Consider the following 22,667-nt stretch of genomic DNA (forward strand, 5'->3'; position numbering starts at 1 on the left):
TGCTATAAAATGGAGATGAACACTACCTTATCATTAAAATGATGAACATCCAAATCAAGGTAGAGAAACCCTTAAGAAGTTTTTTTAGCAAGTGGTATACATACCAATGAACTAGGCAGCCTTCACCTGTAAGCCGGCACTCATGGATAAATTTGATGCTCTCTCTGAAATGCCTTGCCCTGAAAACAGAAGCAGAAGGGGAATAAAGAAAGTGCTCTATTTAGTAAAATCACTACTTAGAGAGAGCGAAATGTATCCGAAAGCTGCCTTAACACTGTTTCTAGAATTTAGAACTGAATACAGATCTTACAAGGTAAAAGTTAGTGTCTGCCAATGAAACGCAAAACACACTGGCATATTCTCCACTCTACCTGAAGAAGAAACTGGTATCTTAGACACTACAGTGTAATAAACATTAACAAACACTTTATTCTGATGACTGTCAAGTCTGTATTTCAGTTTGTGTTTTATTCCTCTTTAAACTAGTCACTTGACCTCGCATGTCTTTGTGTATGCTCAGATGTCAGATGAAACTCAGCACAACTATGTGAACAGTTCTCAAGGTATATTGTCTCTCACAAAGAGGCATCCACTACCCGCTATCCAAACTTAGGCTTAACTTTGCCTTCACCTCCTCCTTTAAACCATGTACTAGGACACATCTAAATGTTACGACTTTCTTCTTTGCAACATGAAATCTCTCCCTTTTGTCCCTGCTATGAAAAAATTCTCAACTCAAGCCCTGGCTTCTTCAGCTCCTTCCAGTCTCCTCCCCTCAGACTGCAGTAACCCTTCTGCCTGCCTTTATTGGGGTGTCAGCCAACCCCTGCCTACAGCCTACCTTTTTTAAAGCAGTGGAGGAAAAAATGTGGAGAAGATAAAGACTCAGTTTACAAACCTTAATGTTTGTACTCTCATTATCCTTTACACATGCCTCTTCACTTTAAGTGGGGCAAGTCTGAAGGAAAGTAACTAGGCAGTCGTCATCATCTCAGTAAATCTGCAGCATCGCCTCTTTGCATCCCAGTCCCAAGCTGCTCACCCTGCCTCTGCCTTTCAGACTGAAAGCCTTTGGGGCTGCCTCCAATTTATCACAGGTGCAAGCAGCACCTCTTAGTTCAACAGAGCTGGAGTTCACTGTGGCCTTTGAGTGCTCCTGCAATTTAAGCTCGCAAGCAGTAGCAATGTGTGCAACACATTGACAAAGGAAAGAGCTTCTTAAGGGGCAGTCAGTACCAGACTTATTGGCAAAGACGAACCTGAAAGCACACAGTGCTCAACACCCATGAAACACAACGTCCTGTATTCAAGATGTTTCCCCTCTCAGGGTGAGTATTATACCACAAGGGTAAAAGAAAAAAACCTCAGCCCAGCACCAGCAGCCACACAAAAATCAGGAATACCCACATAAAAGGAAGCTTCCCTTCCTGCCCAACAGTGCAGCTGCTGCTACTATAAACACTCGAGACCTGGAGGAGGAGAACAGTGATGCAATAGAGTGACAGTGCCTGTGGAACTTGCAAAGGCAATGATGTCTAAGCTGAAATATCCAAAAAGAGGGATCCCAAAGCCCAGGACTCCCTCTCCAAGGCAGTTATTGCATCACTGGATACAATGTGGAGAACGCAGCCGGAGAAGACCCAAGTGACTTATTTGGAAAATCTCAAGGCACGATGCAAACCCAAGCTTTAGGATGGCATGTCAACTCAGGATTTTATGTTTCTCAAGAAACCAATCAAGTATGTGGAATAAGTGAAGAAGAGGGATGAAGCCTTACAAATGCATTTCTACTCAGACTGCCACTCCAAAACATTTTCACTGGCTGAGTTCTAACAAATCATGGCACTGAGTTCTGCCTGGGGGGCACAAGCAGCTTCACATAAATGAACTCAGAGGACAAATGAGATGTCGGGCTGCGTGCACACGAGGCGTTACTATTGCACAATAAAGGAGCACTTATCTGAGATTGAACGGATCCAGTCAGACGAAACTTGGTTAAGGCTGGATTGACAACATCCTAATCTTCTCATACACCCGTATCTTCTCTTCCTCTCTAGAAAATCTGGCCGACAGTGCAGCTCCAAGCACCACTGAATTCACTTCAATGGTCTAGCACAAGTTTTGGTTAAACACTTCAATGCTTTGGTTTGAAAAATATCTTCAAATGAGCATAACACCTTTGCAAGGTACTAAATATAGCTAGAAGTGAACCCCATTCAGTTTTATTCGCCCTTCCTTATTGCTGACACTCAGTCCGCTGAAACACTGTCAAGTGTGTTTACAGGCATTCATGAAAACAAGAAGAGAAATAGCCAAGCTTAGAATTAGTGCTGCTCTGCAGAACCATGGCCCCTCCTCACCCTGAGTCAGAGAAAAGGAGAAATGTGCTCCTCCACAACCCTATGGTATCAGGGTCTCTGCTGGCTGCAGCAGACAGTTGCCTGAACTCATTTTCAAAGTTATGGTACAAACCATATTTACATGAAAATTAAGATTGAGGACCAGTTAGCTGTGTGGCAAGTGCCAGACACAAAAAAGAATGGCAATTCTTACATTAACCACAAAACAGTTGATTATCATCTGTAACAGGAAAGCACTTGACAAATGTGTTGATTTGCAGCCTATTTGTTGGACTGAACAGTTACTTCAAGACAATTTATTACATGATATCTGGCTTTTACATCTCCCAGCTTAAAGCTGGGTCCTGAACTGCCTCATCTTCACAGTGGGAAAACACCACAGGAAGAACCACCAGTACAGTGCCCCTACCAGCATGTTGTAAAAGTTATCTAAACTTATGCATTAGCAAGCTGGATAATCCAAAACTAGGCTGAGGGCAGAGTTATGATACCAGATCTAGATATTCATTTGTTGCTAGTCAAACTTCTACGAATATTATAAAGGTTAAAACGAAAGCATCCAAATCAGACAGGAAGAAGCATCTTGAGGTTTCTTTCCTTTGGCAATGTAAATGCAACAAAGATACACCTAAATTTCTTTTCTTAATAGGTTATCTGGCTTCTGTATTATCACCACTAACAGCCTGACCGTTGGAGGTTAGTTGCTTAGAAACACTTAGCCTAAGACAATTAGCTGGAACAGGACAGGAAGGGAAGATTTGATTTCTATAGAATTAACCTTTTAGCAACAGGTTCTATAGGAGATGACATTTCTGGAGAAGTCAATGGCCCAAGGTAAAATTCGCACAGTCCATGGAAAATACTCATTTAATGCCTAGCACCTCGAGTCTCAAAAGCAACTGCTTGATTCCTATGCTTGGCAGGGGCGGAATATGGGAGTAGAAGCAAGCTTTTGACACACTTTAGTAAACACCTACATGTTAACAGGGGAATCCCTGCTGTATTTCCCCGGTAATTCATTCCTCTGAGGAAGGGAGCTCCACTAAAGAAGCTTACTAGGAGTAAATGTGCATTACACACATAAGAAACCAGAAGGTTCCCTCACAAAAACTGAGCTGAAGTGAATGAAGAGCTCACAGTCCCAAAATTCACAGGGTAAAGGCTTTCAGTTGGACCTTATCAACCTGCCAGCTGTTGCAAAGTAGCAGCAAAGCTTCTGTCAAACTTGCTGTTGGGAGAGACAGACAAGACAGCAGTGTCTATCTGGTCAGTTGTGCCTGTCAACCATTGCTAAGAAGACGCAAGGACCTGCAATACAGGATGCTGCCTTTTTTTTTCCTGACACCACCAGAATCCCTCTTTTGAAAGAACAGGGTAGATACACAAAGATGTTGCAGAGGAACCAATTCCCTTTCCTGTTCCCCAGCTATCCCTCCCTCCACAGAGGGCACAGGCAGTACAGTTAACCGCTCCTAAATAAGATTGTGTCAAATCCTCACAGACTGAACAAAGACAGCTTCCTCTTGCTTGCAGAAGATTGTATGTGCAAAGCCAGCAACATTGCTACTTGCAAGCATCATAATTTGATTTTACTTGAAGATCTGGACTGTATAACGCAAAAAAGAAAAATCGGTTACTCATCAAGTTTTATTTTAAGTGATAAAAATGTATCAGTATTACAAGTAATGACGTTTGCTTGCAACCACCTGATACCAAAGCAAGTATTTTAGATGCCTGCAGCATAACAGAAACAATACTCATGCAAATATTGTATCTTCTTACTGAAGCTTTAAGAGCTTTGGTACTGCGCCAGACAGCTCAAGCACTGGAAGTGGTTTTTCAATATAACTCCTTGATATTTAAGAGTGAGGGAGGGGCTGAATTGTACATTGATTAACGTTTATCACAAATGCCATCCTTTCTATTTCCATTCCCAATTGATCCAGATCTCTATTAACAAAGGAAGCAGATTTGCAAAATGTTTTCAGAAATGCTACAGATCTCAGAATACCAACAAACAATTAATACGACAACATGTGAATGTTTCCCTCTAATCTCATTTTTTTCCTTCCCAAAAGGATTTTTTTTTACATTTATTTATTTTTATTTATTTTAAGTATTAAGGCCACAAAAGTTGTCCATGACAAAGGCAGTTAGCTGTCTGCCTTCTAGTTACAGACCTGTCTTGAAATTTAGGGGTTTGAGGTGTTTTTTGTTGTGTGTTGAGGGGGGCAGGCAGGTTGTGTGTGTGGTGTTTGTTTTTTTTTTTCCCCTTCCCCTAAAATCACGACAGAAATGCAGAATGAAAAGGCAAATCACTACATATCAAATGCCATGCTGGAATCCTTCTAGGGTACGAGAAACACCTACTCTAAAAATATCCCCTGAAAGCATGAGCCGGAATATTGCTGTGATGTGAGAGAAAAGCAGTGCTGCATTTCCTTCCGTACCTACCAGGCCTCTTTCAACTACTTGTTTCTTTACAAAACTTGGTAGCAGGATGTGGCTGAAACCCCCCGCACCTCTCCCCAACATAAACAGTGAGCTCTAGAAGAAAGAGTTGGTCACCATCCAAGTTCTCTTACAAAACCTGTTTTGATTTCTCTTTGGAATCAAGGCTTGCTATGCTCAATGGTTCAAAACATTAAAACCAAGGGCAAGTCAATTAGCGTTTCATGAACGTTATCGGAGATGAGAAAGAGCGAGGCTGCGACATCCTAGTTTCAGTACATATATCCTCAAGGCAAGAGTCACTGCAGGGCAGAAAATCCCTGCCATGCCAGCCTACTACTAAGAGCAGCAGGGCCTTCTGAGGCAGGTTCAAGTAGTCCAGAGCAGATAGTTGCAGGGGTAGTTTGCACACTGGGACTTTATCTTGAATGCACACTGTGAGGAATTTATTTCAACCCCTGAAGCACCAGGCTTCATACCTCTTTCAAATATTTTCTTTTTGTTAATGGCTGGAGATAGCACTAACAAAAAAGAACAGCCAAGCAAAAAGATTTACAAAAACAATGGCTAGAATAAACTGGGACTAAATTAGGAGCAGACTCACTAAGGAATTCCTGAAGTTTAAGGCCACAAATGAAGAGTGTTTACATACTGACCCTCCCACAAACCCTCACACACAAAAAGCAGGGTCTGAACCAAAGTGGCTGGAATAAAGTGTTACTGTGTTTTCTCCATGGATTAAAAAACCACATTTGTTTAATACTTGTGAGAGATCAGAATCAGATCTTTTAGCTCACTGTAAAACAGGCATCACAGTACTGAGGGATTTCTGGGGTTTTGTGATTTATTTTTAAAGAAAACTTACAAGTTCTGCGAGGGTGAGTCAGCAGCAGGAATGCACAGATACTTCACTCCCTGTGTAAAGAAGCAAAAAGGAATGAGAAGAAAATATCAAAGTTAAATATTTATCTACCACTGCGCAAGTCCTGCTCTAGACTGGTGCAGTTTTATTGACTTTGAGGAAGGCACACCATTATTCAGACAAGCAGAGATCATCTCTATGCAGCCAGATTTTAAAACTGTTTTCACATCTGCTTTGTTGCTAAGACACCAGCACATAGCTTAGTCATGCTTATCCCAAGGCCCAATAGCAAGCTTTTTAAAATAGATGCATCTTTACTAAAAAGGTGTAAACCTCTTTTTCAAAATCTCATTCTTCTTACATTTCTAGTAAAACTAAGTTGCATCTTCTCCTGCCCTTCCCTTTCTCTGAACAGATGCTACAACCTAAAATTTTGATAAGCAGTTTCTTTTGGTCCCAGGCAAGCATTTTTTCTTTACCTAGTTGATAAACCAAACAAAATGCATTTCAGAGAAGAAACACGTTTGTGGTATGGGTTTTGTTTTTTATTTTTGGGAAACTTCAAGAAGGACAACTGTAAAACTCACACTTTTCTTCCACAAAGATAGCCTCACTTTCTTAGTCAGCTATCATAATAAGTTACAAGATCAATTAGGGAAGTTAGATAACCATTTCTGATGCATTAAAAATGTTACTGGGTATATTTAAAACACCACTATAATCATACACTACTGCTTTGCATTGTCAACGCTCTTTTTAACTGTCATTTTATTTTCCAAGCTTGTTTTGCTCCTATGACTGTTAAGAAAAAGAACACTTCTGAAAGCATATTTAGCTAACTTCTCCAATAGGACTTCCAAGAACATAGGTTGCAGCTCAGACACACAAAAACTAAATCACTCACTGGAAGTCTTTTGACTTACCTCAGATGCAGTTATAAATTTTTCAGATGTACTAGTAAAGACAAGGATTCACAGCAAAAGGTCCACCATAAAATGGACCTTAGTTTATCTTTCTGTAACAACGCAAACCCTTGTAATAATACTGCATGTTCAACAACACACATGGAAAGTCACACATTTATCTATAAGAGAGCCTTTGCCAACAAGGTGGAACACAACATGCATCTACCAGGCATTTCATTTGCCAGCTGGGGGGGGTGGGTGGGGGGGTGGATTTTCATTGCACAACTGTGATAGCTACCTGAGGCAGCATCTTCTCCACCACCACCTTTGCTTTGCTGGCTCAGAAACCCCTCTTTATTTCCCCTACGCGCACTTTGTTACTTCACTTGCCATCTCACACCAAAGAGCAATCCCTTTTATAAGAGGTCCTGACCCCCGGCACCGTGATACATCATCATGCTAATCCTCTACAAGATGCATGAACTTCACCACTATGGCAGAAAGGATGTGGTGATACCTCACCCCCATCTCTTCACCACCACTTACACATGGCACCAGCCATTTTTTCAACCCAGCAGAACCCCTTCAGCCAGTGTCTTCTTCACCACCACACAGATTTGAGAGCCTGCCCTGTCCCCACCATGCTTTACCAGACTTCCTCGCTCTGACAGGCCATCCCCAGCGTGCCACAACCGGAGGAGAGTTGCTTCTGTCTGTGGCCTTCTGGTTTGGGGAAGGCAGAGTCAGAGCGGGGAAGGCTCTGCAGACTGTGCTAAGCGTGGAGATGGAGACGTGGTAGTGCCTGATGAGGGAGAAGTCACCATCAGGACAACACCAAGCCAGTGACAGCACGTGGCATTTTGCATGAGAGCTGCATGGCAAAAAGCAGCTGAGGGGAGAGAGAAGAAGAATGAAGTCAGTCTGCAAACCAAAGCAGCTTGCTGCCAGAGGCAACGGCATCAACAAGTAACAGTCCCTCCTGCCTTGTATCAGGAGAAGGGATGCCTGCTGTGGGAAACCAGGATGGCTCCACAGCCATAAGCTGATCCACAACAGCTTGCACAGATACATTCATTTAGAAAGACGATGTAGCAGTAATACATATATTGATAGGCTGCTGAGCCAAGGATGATAATTATATTGTGACAGATTAATTACGATAATAAGCATCTTGTATGACGCATCTGAGAGGTTTCTCTCAGACACTAGTATCACTTCAAGTGAGTCACTCCAGTAGAACGAAGGTCTGTGACCTGAAAGTAAATTTACATGCTATTCTTTCCCCCACACCTCTAGACAACTCCATGGCACTAGCTCTGTACCACCAAGGGAAAGAACAGGAAGAAAATTGAAGGGAAGAGATGGGTTTAACTCCGGAGCGCACTATATGCCAGGTTCGCTCCTCCAGCATGCACTGACGCAAGTTGTTCCACAGATCTCAGAAGCTATGGCACACGTTGAGTGCTTTTCACAGGCCAAGTGCAGAGGGGCTTTCAGATCATGTTCACTTTAAAAGCAGAAGTAGCACCAGCACAAGTTTAAGACCCACAATGTTCTTTTTTTGTCATGGCGGGCTAGTTCCCACTACCGCAAGCAAGCATGAAACTAGCCTATGAGAGACCGCACATGGTACTGAATGGCTCATCCAGAGCCTGATCCTGGAGGTCTTCAGCAGTTACAACTTCCAGTGAAGCCCACAGCACACGTTTCACTACTGTGCTCACAAATGCTCAGCATCAGCCTATTAGCCTTATCAACATAGCTTCTCAGACAGGAGATAGTTAACGTTACTGGAATTTGGTGTTTTGACCGATGCATGTCACTTGTGCAGTGTTTTTGGAAGGCTGTGGTGATGGACTCCTCCCTGTGAGGAAATAATCACACACTCAACTCAGAAATAGTTAGAGGTGGGATTTCAAAAGTACTGTGCAGTGACCTAACCTGACTCCCACAAAAATCAACAGTGAAACTCTCAGTGACTTCGACCCAAACACAGCTTGGCCAGAGTTGGTAACTCCTGAGGATCCCACCCTACCATCAAGTTTTGCTTCTCTTGGTTGAAATAATAATAGGATCAAATATTATTCATGGTAATTGGATACCTGAAATACAAGGACACAAGATTGTATGGAGCAGGTATTCATAAATGAGACTCTGGATTTTCTGTGTAAATATTCGTATGTTGATTGCTGGAATTAGCTTTTCCTCACATATGCTGGATAGACTTTCTTTTTTAAACATATTGGCAATAGGAAGATACTTAATTACTGAACCCTGTTGTCTGTGACTGTTTTTTAAAAAAACTCCCAGGATCATAATATTATTTGTATATTTGTGCCCCAAGACACTGCTGTCCTTCCTGTGCACATACCCTGCAGATAACATCTAAGAACTGTCCCAAAGGGACCTTTCAAAGCACAACAGTTTATGCCAACCGAACGAGTAAATACCTACAACATTTTAGATGGTGTACTAGCATGCAAGAAAGATGGATACATCACTGTTTTATTACCTAGCAGTTTGTTTGCCATTCTGAAACTGCAAAGCATAAGATGTAAGAGGGCAACAATCACTGAAACAGTGACTGAAACAGAGTAAGCTAAATCAAAAGATTGTTGAAGAGTCAAGCAGACCAGCTCCTAGTGAAAATTTCAACCGGCTCCAAATCAGTACCTAGTCTGCAGTTTCATTAAATAAACCTGAATCTGGTTGCAGATGCAATATCCAAAGTTGAACCGAAATTGCATATTAATAAAGATGGGAAGACAAATACAAATTTGATGTCAACCATATGAAAGTATTTTATTTATTAATTTATTTTTAAATTAACTCTGTTTTGTTCCCTAGGAATGACAATTCTCTAAAAATTATTCAGTGGAGGAAGGACAGAACAACTCAAAACAGGTATTGTACCACTTCACCTACACACACTAAATTAGGTGCCACAGAATAGCTACTCATCCCAAAACATGGTATTTGTTCAAAGCAAAGAGAAAAGCTTGCAATTATAAAAACTGATGAAAAAATAAATATTATTTTAAATCCTACATGAAGTAATACATCCACTTTATTTATTGAATATTGCTGCTAATATATTGTTATTCAAACATTTCTTCAGCTGACAGCTGTATCAGTCATGTCTTACTTCTCCAAACAAGCTTTTTCCCAGATTACCCATTTAAAAAAAAAAAACAAAAACCAAAAAACAATCCAACCTTTTTAATTAAACAGAAGTTATGTATGCTCTATACATATGGAATGTGTTCAAACCCAAGCTCCTAGGTCAATGAGATGCTGAACACAGCTTTCTTCTGCTCACCTCGATTCACTACTACTTTCCACTTGTTACTTTTAAATCATTGCTCACTCTCCTTTCTCCATCAATCACCTTTACCACCAAACACCCCTACCCTCCAACACACACACTTCTCTAAACTTTTTCCTTATTATTCACATGATGATCCTAACTGATGCCCTCATCAAATAAAAGCAGCACTGCCATTTCTTTTGGTGTATTTAACCTGTGAAGATTACCCCAAAAAATCAGTAAAATAGAATATAATTTACTTTTCTGTTTTCTGTTTCAGCAGGCAGAGTAACCACCAAAACTAGATTTCTGTCCCTCTTAGGCCCTGAAACTAAATGCTACAGTTAAACCGATACAGTGAGAGCTAACAAAACTAGAGCAAGTATTCCGATTTCAAGATTGTCAAAGTTGAAACAAGCGAGAGTTAAGTAAAATTTCTAAAATTCACTGTTATTTGAGAAACAACGACAACACTTGCACAATTTCATCACAGATTCTAGCACTAAGTCAGTTCTGCTGCAGTGCATATCGAGGTATTAAAAACAAAAAGGTTTAGGTGCACACGTATATGCAGAGGTTTTACACTACAGTTAACAAGGTATTCATGGAATTGCAGTCATTTTCAAATTTCTAATTATTTTAGAGGTCGATCTACTAAGATTGGAAACCAAACAGTTATCTCACATTTGGAAAAGTCAGTAAGACTACAGAACAATACCTTCCTAATATCATTAGCTTTTAAAAAAGATAATTAAATCTTTGTTATTAAATCCAGTATTTCATGAAGTGCTCAGGAAATGCAACAGTCCAGCTTAAGGAACATTCTGTTTCTATTCTACTTGCCTATAATCTATTTTAAAAACTCCAGCTTCATTTTAACTAAACTTGTAAAAATTGGCATTTGGGTTTTTTTAGTAGAACATGTAGAATTTTGTAGTAGCAAAATGACACATCTGCAGTGCTACATGTCAGATAATGGGTCAGTGACTGAGAATAGGATCTCTAAAGAGCACGCACAAATTTAATCACAAAATACCAAGAATAATTTCGACTCCGAATAGGATAAGGTGCAAAAAGTACTGAGACAAATGCAGAACCTATATGGATGTTTGCTCCTTTGTAATGAACAAAGATGTTCTGAAGTCATTAAGAATGACGCTCCATACTAACATATAGTTTATCCATAAAAAAAAATGTCCAGTGATTTTTATATAAAACTGAGTACTCTAGCAAAACAGTATGCATGAGAATAAGAGGAAGGACTAAAAATGCTACTCACTATTTCATGTTTAGTGGTTTTTCCAAGTAATGTTTTTTACAGATGTTCTTTAGAACATTGTCCCTGCCACTGCTGTATATACAACATTTCTGAGGTTCTAGTTAGCACTGGAAACCTGAATCTAGAACTTCAGATATTAAAAGGCGAGAAGAGGGGGAAAGAAACTCAAATTACAAAGTTTCTGTTTTCCAAGGGCAGGGGGTGGGGGGAACGGGTTGTAAAAAAAAAAGTTTAAAAAAAGCAAGATTGTATTTTTGGCATTAAACCTCTCTATTTAAATTTATGTAAAGATACCATCAACGACTTCCAAGAAATTTTTTTTAAACCTAAACCCCTAAACTTAAATTTGTGAACCCAGATGCAAATAGAAAACCTCCAGCACCTGGCAAGTTCTTTCAGGTTAGTCAAAAACCATGTGTTAATTTGAGTCGTCACATCAACAGATGAGGGCAGGAGGACTTATTTTTGTTTAGGGGCATTTCAGCAAAAAAGCTAAAGTGGGAAACAGCCAGCACAAAGCTTCCTCAAGCCAAACCAACAAGAGGTTATCAAGGGTTTTGTCCAGTAATGCACCAAACTGAACCTGCTAAACTGAAAACCGTTCAACCGTTTGTTTGTCCTTTCAGTTACTTTCTGTAGCAATCACCATTGGTGCTGATTTTATTAATGACTCATAGAAAATACATTTGTGTTTCAGCAAAAAAACAACTACTAATTGACTTTAGTGAACAACAAACTCAGGTTTGGTTTTGAAAAATATTATAAATGAAATTGAAATTACATGAAGAATATGAACAACAAAGCGGGATGCTCCTGCATAGAATTTATACATTTAATTTGTGTTGTCTTGAATAATACAATAGTTTTTACAAGTCATGGGGTTTTTTTGCAATGTTTATTCATGGTTTTCTTAAGAAGTAGTCTCAGTGACACTTTTGAAAAGTCCGCATCATTAAGGCTGGAATGTGCCAATCACAAATATAAAGTGTCCTGTTAAAGCCCTCCTTCCCCATCTCTCCTCTCTATCATCCTTTCTAAAATTATAAGAGGGAAATGTTGAAGAGTTAAGGATTTTACTTTACTTGCACAAAGAGCTGCACATATTATTTCTAACTCTGAATTCCAATTCTAACCTGGCTCATCTGAAGGAATGTAGAGTGGGAGAAAACACTAATGAGTTCGTACTAAATTGTGGTTTATCTCCTTTAGGACACACCAAGAATATTTACAGGACTACATACTTCAGCTGAGAGGAAGCACCTTGTTAGTTTGCCTTGACTAGATGATGTATTCAAGCCCCCAGCCACGTCAGGGCATATCTAACATCTAAGCACTACCTATCACACTTGGTCCCTCAACCCTCAAGGGGATCTCTGAGTAATACAATAAAACAATATATCCCACCTGCCTCTTTCTTTCAGGGAATGCTGGAACACGATTGCTACACCTCTGGAATACACTCACATTACAAGCATGGATTAACACACTCTCCACATCATCTCCTCTGCACAGAGCAGGTCAGAGCATTTGCTCTGTTCTGGTCAACACTGTATCCAAGCAATGAGAAACACCAGGCGTTTACTGGTCTAAACATCTCTCATGCAAACAGCTCACCATTGAAAGCTTCAAACAGTCCTCATCCTCTCCTCCCTGCCATATGCTACTACAGGAACGTGCTTCCCCTGACACAGCTACTGCATGCTGAGCAATTCAAACAGTGAACTCATTTAGTGCATCACCACAGCAGCCTCTGCCAAGGGTACCTCATGATGAAGGCCCGGCCTGACACACTTTAAAAGCTGCTTTGGGGAAGTCTGTTGGAGGCTTCTTAGTGGGCTACCGATGTCATTTTTGAAAAACTAGTCAGAGCTCCTAACTTCACAAGCAGAGCCAATGCCAGACAGGGCATTACTTCAAACTAGAGAGAATTGTCTGGTGCCGCTACACCTGAAAGAAAAATGGTAGCTATTTTGCTCAGCATGGTCTTCTGAAACATCTCATGAGGGGAAACCCTTACCATGAAAAGGCAGTGAAACATCATAGAAGAAAGTTAAGTTTTTTATTAGAAGAAGAACTTGTACACTTCCTCTTGATGGTAGCACAAAGGCTGAAAACTGACAGCTTCCAACACTGGTGATATAACAGCTTAGTGCTATAGATGGAAATGCAACAGTCTGACTTGACTAAATTATTAATTTGCAGAGCTGATCTTTATACAAGAGCAATGACCTTGCAATATGATACTAGCAACTCTGATTTTGAAGGCTGTCTTGCCATCTCCCTCTTTAACAGTTCCCAGAAGTCTTTGGGCTGGATACCAAAGACAGCAGAGCCTGTGCAGAGAACACGTTGCTCAGCCATACCCAGCAGGGACTTCTCTCATCACATCATCAAGATGCAATTTTCATATATGAATGGCCTCCTACAGCTCAAGACTTCTGTATGCTATCCAACATCGTAACACGGTTTTAATAGACTGGTGGTTCTCACTTGCTGAGCAGCATCTGTCCAGAATTACCATATGCTTTTTTTTAAAAAAAAAAAAAGTAGGGCTAATTGGTTTGCCAATATTTCCCTATTTAGTCATTTCGTGTTGAGCAGTGATTGCTTTTGAGTCCAGACAAATGCTTTCTGGACTGGTGTCTGTGTGAGGATATTCCTTCGGATTACAGAACCGAAGAAGAAAGCACTAAGGCAGCTTTCAGCACTTCCAGAGTTATCAGCTGGGGGAGCTGGGGGCACAACACAGGAATTTTTTCTTTTGTTTTAGCACAGGGTAATCCCTGTTATACACACACACAAAAAATGAAGTCAGTTCAGAATGTGCAACCATGAGAGAAAGAAAGAAGTTTCCACAAATTGGTGATGGAAAGAAAGAATTAGAAAATTAAGAGGATGAGGCTATTCCCCTTCAAAGCTTCAGTAAAAGCACCCCCATAGTAAACCTCATCACATTAAATGCTAACAGCAGATATGATAGGTTTCTATAGCAAAAGCCAAAATAGCTGCAAAAATACTATCCACAAACTATGCTAAGCAGATTACTTGCATCGTGCCAGAGCTGCCAGTTCAGTTCCTCTATAGCTTAGTTTGCTTTCCTTTTCTAAAAAACTGCACGTGCATAGTCTAAAGATCATCTGTAAACATGCAAGACTATCATGCCCAGCAAAAACTGCATTCAGATTTACAACATCCAGCCAGGCTTAAAAAATATGAAACAAGATTCTAGATCTTAATGCAAGCTGATATGAATGCATTATCTATACTAGGTCTGCAGGCTATGACCATTTGATCTTAGAAACGTTGCTTTTTTTTTGATAGGTATTCAGTCATTTAGCTCTTCGCTCTCCTCCAAACGTCTGGATTTACCAGCCACACACTTTTTTTTTTTTTTTTTTTAATTCATAAACTTGATCCAGCACTTCCTCTTGTGATTTCCCCAGCTGCAACTTTCTCATCGTTAACACCTTATAAAACAGGTATATCAGCATTCAGCAGAGATAAAACCAGTGCAGAGAAGTTATACAGCTTCTCCATAGCATCCTTATTTTTCTACAACTTCTATTCCTCACACTTACTGGTTCTGTTCCAGTTAAGGCATCTTTTTGTTGCCTGTTTTCTATTAATGCATTTGACTGTTTACTCAGTGAGTATTGGTGTGGTTTAACCCCAGCCGGCAACTAAGCACCACGCAGTCCCAGTGGGATGGGGGAGAGAATCGGAAAAAAAAGCCTCATGGGTTGAGATAAAGACAGTTTAATAGGACAGAAAGGAATGGAAAATAATGATAATAATGACAATAGTAATACTAAAAGAATTAGACTATACAAAGCAAGTGATGCACAATGCAATTGCTCACCACTCGCCGACCAATGCCCAGTTAGTTCCCGAGCCGCGATCCGCCCCTACCAGCCAACTCCCCCAGTTTATATACTGGGCACGATGTCATATGGTACGGAATAGCATATACTCTTTTTCAGAACAAAAGATTGTTCTAAAAGATCAGCACAGATTTTTTTAATTGTGCTCTTCCCTTTCAGCTCAGCTTCTTAGATACTGAGCATTTCAAACCCTATTTCTACTCTGATTAAAATTTTAAAATTTGTACGGAAAAAAAAAAAATCTAAAATTCTTTATAAGATGACCTGGCCTGTGAAGTTTTTTATTTTCAAAGATACAGTTCATTTAAGTTATGCTGGCTGCACAAGCTAACAGACTGGACAAGAAAGATGCTTAGTTCAGTCAGCAATTAGCTCTTCTCTACCTCCTCCATCCCTCCACCCACCTACCATATCAACACTTACTTAGGTAATCATAAATTCAGAAAAAAGGGGAGGAAAACCACTGATAGCACGTACCAGATTAAGGTGACATTGTTAATGGCGTCAGAATACAAAGAAAAAAAGAATAAATAACTGTCCACTGCAGGTGCTCTGGTTAACTATGCAGAATGAGGGGGAAAACCATAACCTATAAAGCTAGTATTTTAAGAAAGTTAGAGAAAAAGAAGAGCAAATGTTTCGTAGGCATCACAGAGGATTTTCTCAGCAACCAGAAGACATTATTGCAACATTCAAAAAATTCCATACAGTGCTTTAAGATCACTCTTTTTGTTTGGAGAAGAAATCCCACAAATGGTAAGACTTGAAACGGAACCACCTGGTACACGAGTATCACAGGGACACAGATTGGCTATTCACGTGAAATGAAGATGCCTAAAACTTTGCCAAACAGCTTTGGTACTGAGCAGAGAGAGATGACAACACCCCCCAACCCAAAAAATTGTGCATGTTTTGTCGGGATTTCATTTACTTATGCTTCATCCAAATGACTAATTGAAACTATCACATATACTGATATACTCTTTCCTCATCTGAAAAAACTACCACACAAAGTAAAAACAAAACAAATGTTCTGTAGCAACAGAAAACAAAGAAAGAAAACTGACATGCATACAGAAGCAGCACACGTGCAAAAGCCTACTCTTAATGCAATTTGTTGTAAACAGAGTGAACAACAGAAAGCTTATGTGGCAGAGGACAGTACAGGAATGCCCAGGTAAACTCTTGTTGATTTAAGATCTACATTACTGTGATCGTTATGATGTCTCCAAGATGAGTGCAGCATACAGAGCTTCCTGCGATGCAGCAGTGGTCAGTCTGACAATGATAATGCTATAAATAAATTAATGCCAAAGGACTCCACAATCACATGTGACTGGTAACAGGATTCATACATTTACTAGATCAAACCTCCAGTGCAGGTCAAGAGCAACAGTAAAATTACTAGTAACTGACAAATGTGTGGTGGACCGTGTGAAAGACGCTGGTAGTTTCAGTCCATTTCCCAATTGATGGACAGGTGTCTACAATGCACACAACAGTCACCACAACTGGGACCTCAAAGCATCTCAGGCGGACCAAGGACTGTGAAATGCTCTGGCTGTAAAGCGCAAAGCTCAAAGACCTCTGTAACCCAGCCTCACCTGAATCAACTTCCACACAAAAATGGAGCATGCAAGAAAATCCACTGTTGCCTCTGGCAGTATATTTCAGCAATTACTTACCCTCATGGTTACAGTCTTGCTTACTTCCAGTCTGAATCTGTGTGACATCATTTGCCAGCCACGCATATCATGCTGTTCTCTGAGGTGGGTTCTCTGCATGGGGACCCACGGAATGTCTATTCATCCCTGCCTCTCTTTGTGGATAATACCTCTCTGGGACAGGGCCTGACCAGAAGAACTTCTAGCACCCCTTCCTCCCCCAGGACTCATGCTGTACTCCTTCCTGCATTACACACAAAGATTGCTGCCCAACGCAGCAGAGGAAGCATTCTTGTTTTTGCCATTATTTAAGTGTGTGTGGTTGGGGGGACAGCAGGAAGAATGGTAAGAGGATTAAGGATGCTGCAAGTTCAGCTGCTTGGACGCGACTGTCCACCACAGCACGCACTTTCCAGAACGGGATGCAGCTGTTTTCAAGCAGCTGCACAATCCACATCAACATCCTACTTGGTTTGGGCCCACATTCATCTCCATGCAACATCCCCCAGAACAGGGTCAAACACCTGGAAAATCCACAGAGAAACACTCTTAGCTTCAATGGACCTGCAACCAGATTCTTCTGGCAAGATTAACAAGATTTGCCTTTACTTACTTCACTTAGATCAACTGGCACAAAATTTGTTAGATTCCAGGTCTAATGCAGTAGCATAACACCTAGCTGGCATCCTTTGAAGCAACAGGGGGAAGAATTGCTCAGGATTCATTAAGAGTGCTTCCACATTCTCTGTGGGTTCTGACTGACCACACCAGCTTGGTTAGGATATACGGATATCACAACAGTCAGACCTTTGCCTTTTGGACTCCAACCCCAAGAGCTATTTGTCCTAGCTTTAAAAAGAGAGTTCTACCAAGAGATCATAAAATCATAGAATAGTCTGGGTTGGAAGGGACCTTTAAAGGTCATCTAGTCCAACCCCCCTGCAATGAGCAGGGCCATCTTCAACTAGACCAGGCTGCTCAGAGCCCTGTCCAGCCTGACCTTGAATGCTTCCAGGGATGGGGCACCTACCACCTCTCTGGGCAACCTGTTCCAGTGTTTCACCACCCTCATTGTAAAAAATTTCTTCCTTATATCTAGTCTAAATCTACAATCTTTTAGTTTAAAACCATTACCCCTTGTCCTATTGCAACAGGCTCTGCTAAAAAGTTTGTCCCCATCTTTCTTATAAGCCCCCTTTAAGTATTGAAAGGCTGCAATAAGGTCTCCCTGGAGCCCTCTCTTCTCCAGGCTGAACAACCCTAACTCTCTCAGCCCTTCCTCATAGGAGAGGTGCTCCATCCCTCTGATCATTTTTGCAGCCCTCCTCTGGACTTGCACCAACAGGTCCATGTCTTTCCTGTGCTGAGGACTCCAGAGCTGAACGCAGTACTCCAGGTGGGGTCTCACCAGAGTGGAGTAGAGGGGCAGAATCACCTCTCTCGACCTGCTGGCCACGCTTCTTTTGATGCGGCCCAGGATACGGTTGGCTTTCTGGGCTGCGAGCACACATTGCCAGCTCATGTCCAGCTTTTCATCCTCCAGTACCCCCAAGTCCTTCTCCGCAGGGCTGCTCTGAATCCTTTCATCCCCCCGCCTGTATTGACACTGGGGGTTGCCCTGACCCAGGTGTAGGACCTTGCACTTGGCCTTGTTGAACCTCATGGGGTTCACACAGGCCCACTTCTCAAGCTTGTCCAGGTCCCTCTGGATGGCATCCAATCCCTCAGGTGTGTCAACTGCACCACTCAGCTTGGTGTCATCTGTAAACTTGCTGAGGGTGCACTCAATCCCACTGTCTATGTCACTGATGAAGGTATTAAACAGTACTAGTCCCAATACGGACCCCTGAGGGACACCACTCGTCACTGATCTCCATCTGGACATTGAGCCGTTGACCACTACCCTCTGGACGTGACCATCCAACCAATTCCTCATCCACCAAATAGTCCATCAATCAAATCCATACCTCTCCAATTTAGAGAGAAGGATGTTGTGGGGGACCGTGTCAAACACCTTACAGAAGTACAGACAGATGACAACCTGTTGGATAGATCCAACAGGTCACTGCCAGATACGCTATTTAAAGCACACTCCGAGATATGTTTCCCCGTCCTCCTTTCAGCATCTCTCACACTCTCAACAGAACTTTTATAACCTGAACTAGCTGAGAAATAGATTAGAAAGCAGGTGGCAAGAAACCTAATTATTCTCCTCTGTATATGGCTTTTGTGTGGATTTATAAAACATCTGTGAGTGTTCCATGGGCAGCCGTCCAAAGTGCTCTCAAGGAGCCAACTTGATTCACCAAGGCTATTGCCTCTGTGGGAACACACATGATGCTGTTGGACACCGCTCTTCCTCAGGGGGTGACTTCTGTGCGTCTGAAATAACAAACCTTGTTCCATACAGCATGCAGTCCTCTCTCTTGGACACGCCGCCAGTTACCCATAGTTTTTTGTAATGGAGTTATAAACCTGCATCTTTAAATTATAAAATGCTTACCTAAGTGGTTAAGATCCTGTATAACAATGGTGTACTTTATTGGAACAATAGCCTTAGGATGCTCTCTAAATATAAATTAATTTCAGGATTGGTTTTATTACAGGACAAATTTCCCTGAAATAGTTTATACAAAAAGAACTAAGGGGCAACACTGCAAGATGGTTCAGGCCAGATTTTGGCAAACTCTTTCCAGTCTAAATCACTCGAAGCCTTACAAAACAATTCTATGTCTTGTACTTAATGCAGGCTGCCAATGTCTAAAGGTATAAAAAGTCTTCGAATCCAATTGATTTTTAAACATACTTTTTCCCATTATTCCAGCTTGAAAGTATGCAATAACTTCCTAAGGCCAAACTTTGATTATGAGCCACCCATAAATCAGACATCCATGAGAGTTTGTAAATGATCATTGAGATAATGTCTGAAACCAAATTCCAGTAAGAAAACATTTTTTTTTTTAAGTTATGTCTCAACAGGCACACACTATGTAACCTAAACCAATATAATACTTTCTTGTGAAACTCTTCAATCATTTTCTAATAGCTCACCAACTTATGAGGAACTAAAGCAACATATATCCAAATACAGCAGCATATAAAGCACAGAGGAAAGCACACTTTTTAAATAGCACTGTGAGTATTTTAAACAATCAAGTAAAAACAATCTGTAACATCACAAAGAGGGGCAATGCCATAAATTACTACAGTGGAGAATAATTTTACAATCTGTAGCAAGTTGGTGTTCACCACATACACTAATGTTTGCTTTTATTTCTTGAGTATTGCATTCTTGAGTATGGACAACGAAGCCAGATCGGTCATTTTCATTCTCTACCCACCATTATCAGCTTTAAGTGCTGTATCATAAGTATTATTGCATCAAAACAGTCATTACTGAAACTTCAAAATCTGACAAGCAAGATGTGGGTAATTTGTGACCTCTGAGAGCCAAGGCATGCATCCATATCTGTTTGTTCCACAGACGGCCAAAAAGGCCAAGTTCTCTTTGATAACATGTTACTACAACACTGTTGAGTTTTTGATGTCTAAAACCACTTACCTTCCATAGCTTGTACAGAAAGCTTTGTTTAATGAAGTATTTGTAACATTTCCTATAGGTTGACTACGAAATACTTGAGATAAAATATTGTTAGCAAAAGACAAATGGAACTACTGCAGTCCAAGAAAAGGCAGCTTTTCACAGATGATCAGCATTCACATACACACACAAAAAACAGGGAATCTCAGGAAAAAAAAAGATTCTCATATCACTGCAATTCCATGTTTAAAGGTCTGAATAACATCAGATGAATTTCTGAACACAAATGTAAGCCCTCACTTTCCACAAGCGAAATCTAGGGGGAAAAGGGGAGAGGGAGACACACAGGGAAAGTGTTCCCATTTGACTTCAGTGAACTTGAGAACAAGCCCCAAAGCACAATGTGGATACACAAGCTGTAAACAAACCTGGCAAAGATGTAAATAACAAAGGAAGTAACACAACCTAAGAGATGTTTTCTAGGTCCTTGTTCCTAAACAGAAGCATTTAGCTGCAAACAAGAACCACAGTAAGACCATGAATGATAAAGTAATTAATAATCAGCTCAGCTCCCATACAAATGGAACTTGCAATCCTTCCACTACTTTAAGAACTGGGGAGAAGTTTTAACAGTTGTTTTCCAGACCACTGGCACGTAGAGGAGTATATCACATGCTGAGAAAATAGAAGGCACAATTGGAGAAACATTTCTTTTAAAAGCAGGGGTGAATAAAGCAAGTCCATCCTCAACCAGCATGGAACAACCAGTTGTTCCCATGCCACTGTAACAGATCTTGGTAAACATAATCCTTCATGTCTTTTGTGGGGGTAGCTGGAGGAAGAAATGGTGACTTGGTTATATTTAACCCAAAAGCTCCCAGATCTATTTACCATGCAGCCTCACAAACACATGAACCACCAGAAGCGAGGAGGTGGCATGTGGGCTGCCAAAACTACCACCACAAGAAACACTGGCCTGAGGCTGCAGCTGATCTGTGCCATAATTAGTCTTCCTACTTTTCTAATCACAATAATAAAACAAAGCAAGCTTCTATTCATTTTAGAGAACAACACCCTAGAGGAAACATTACATCTCCCTTACTGAGTACAACTGTTTCTCTTTTCAACTAAGAGCACTCTTGAAATTCAGTATGTTTGAGACTTAACAAGCATCAGGCACAACAGAAGTCAAATGGACAGTATAATAAAGTCAACAGCTAAAGCTCTGCTTCAGCACACCTCTAAGGTCAAGGTCAATGCTGGATTCACCATTAACTCGATTCTGGTTTTAATCATGACATACTAGGGACACCTTTTATTCAGCTTACCTATTGACTTGCCTGGGAGAGGTGGAAATTCTGTTGTTTAAGGACTGAATTCACTAGAGACTTTTTACATGAAAAGAATGAAAAGCAGAGATTCCCAGCAGCATCTGAGGGATAACACCACCAACTGCCTTACCCACTATTTTGCTGTATTTCATGAAAAGTGGAATGCAGGGAAGGAACAAACAAATTTAACGGGACAATGGTTCCCAACATAAATCAAATAGCAGGATTTTAAGGTGTAGCAAAGCCCAGCCAAATTCCTCTCCTTCCAAGGTAAGCTGGCGTAAAGAAGAAAGCACAACAGTCCAACACAGGAGACCTGCAGCCTGGTCCCAGCTCTTTCACTGCTCAAGATGACACAGCAAGTCAAGATATTTCAGCTCTTCAGATCACCTTCCCTTCAGTAAATGGGGAATAATACTTCCTGTTAAAGTTGTGGAGACCTACAGATGCTCTGTTATATTAGATGTATTATATGAGGGAGCACTGGTTCTTCCCACACCCCAAGCCTAAATAAGGCTATTTTACACGAAAAAGGACTGCAAACCTCTTACACAACCATCTGCTATAAAGATTCAAGAAAGGGGCCCAAGTACAAAAGAGGGTTGGTAGTGGGGAAGGAGGAGAAGGAATGTTGTTGTTTATGTGATGCTTGAACTCCACACAGAAGGAAACTTACCTTTACTACTAAATTAATAACACAATCCCATTATTGTGTTATATTGATTGACACTGTAATTGTCTCTTCCTTTGTCAGTTAGATTTCTTGTTGTTATAACAGCAGCAACAACAAAATCTGTGACTGGATCCCAAAAACTATAGCTGTCAAACATTTCCACAAGAAAATCAGTCTCAAAACGCCAACGGTACAGAGCAAGAAATTAACCCCAAGATGACTGCAACAGTCAACTGCAAAGTAAGGATTTACCATGGAGTCCCCCACACCTCTTACCTCGAGCATAGGGCGGGCACTGTCATGGATTGAAAGAATGTGCGTAATGTTATTCTTACTCAATTGCTCTACATCTCGGGCATCTGTGATAAAGGGAAAAAAGGAAGAGAATTTCTTTAATCTCTTGAAATAGCCCA

At 40.8% G+C, this 22,667-nt stretch overlaps 1 protein-coding gene across 1 annotated transcript in view; it reads right to left on the reverse strand.

Annotated features, from left to right (window-relative positions):
* Positions 1-22,667, reverse strand: part of DUSP22 (dual specificity phosphatase 22) — a 45,574-nt gene that overhangs the window by 8,282 nt on the left and 14,625 nt on the right. Inside the window, exons 3-5 of the mRNA XM_050892628.1 lie at positions 22,531-22,613; positions 5,677-5,726; positions 105-179 (exon numbers count right to left, since the gene is read on the reverse strand). Coding sequence (XP_050748585.1) covers positions 105-179; positions 5,677-5,726; positions 22,531-22,613 — 208 coding nt within the window. The remainder of the gene's footprint in view (positions 1-104; positions 180-5,676; positions 5,727-22,530; positions 22,614-22,667) is intronic.

This window comes from Gymnogyps californianus, chromosome 2 (assembly GCF_018139145.2).
Source record: "Gymnogyps californianus isolate 813 chromosome 2, ASM1813914v2, whole genome shotgun sequence".
Lineage (NCBI taxonomy): Eukaryota > Metazoa > Chordata > Aves > Accipitriformes > Cathartidae > Gymnogyps > Gymnogyps californianus.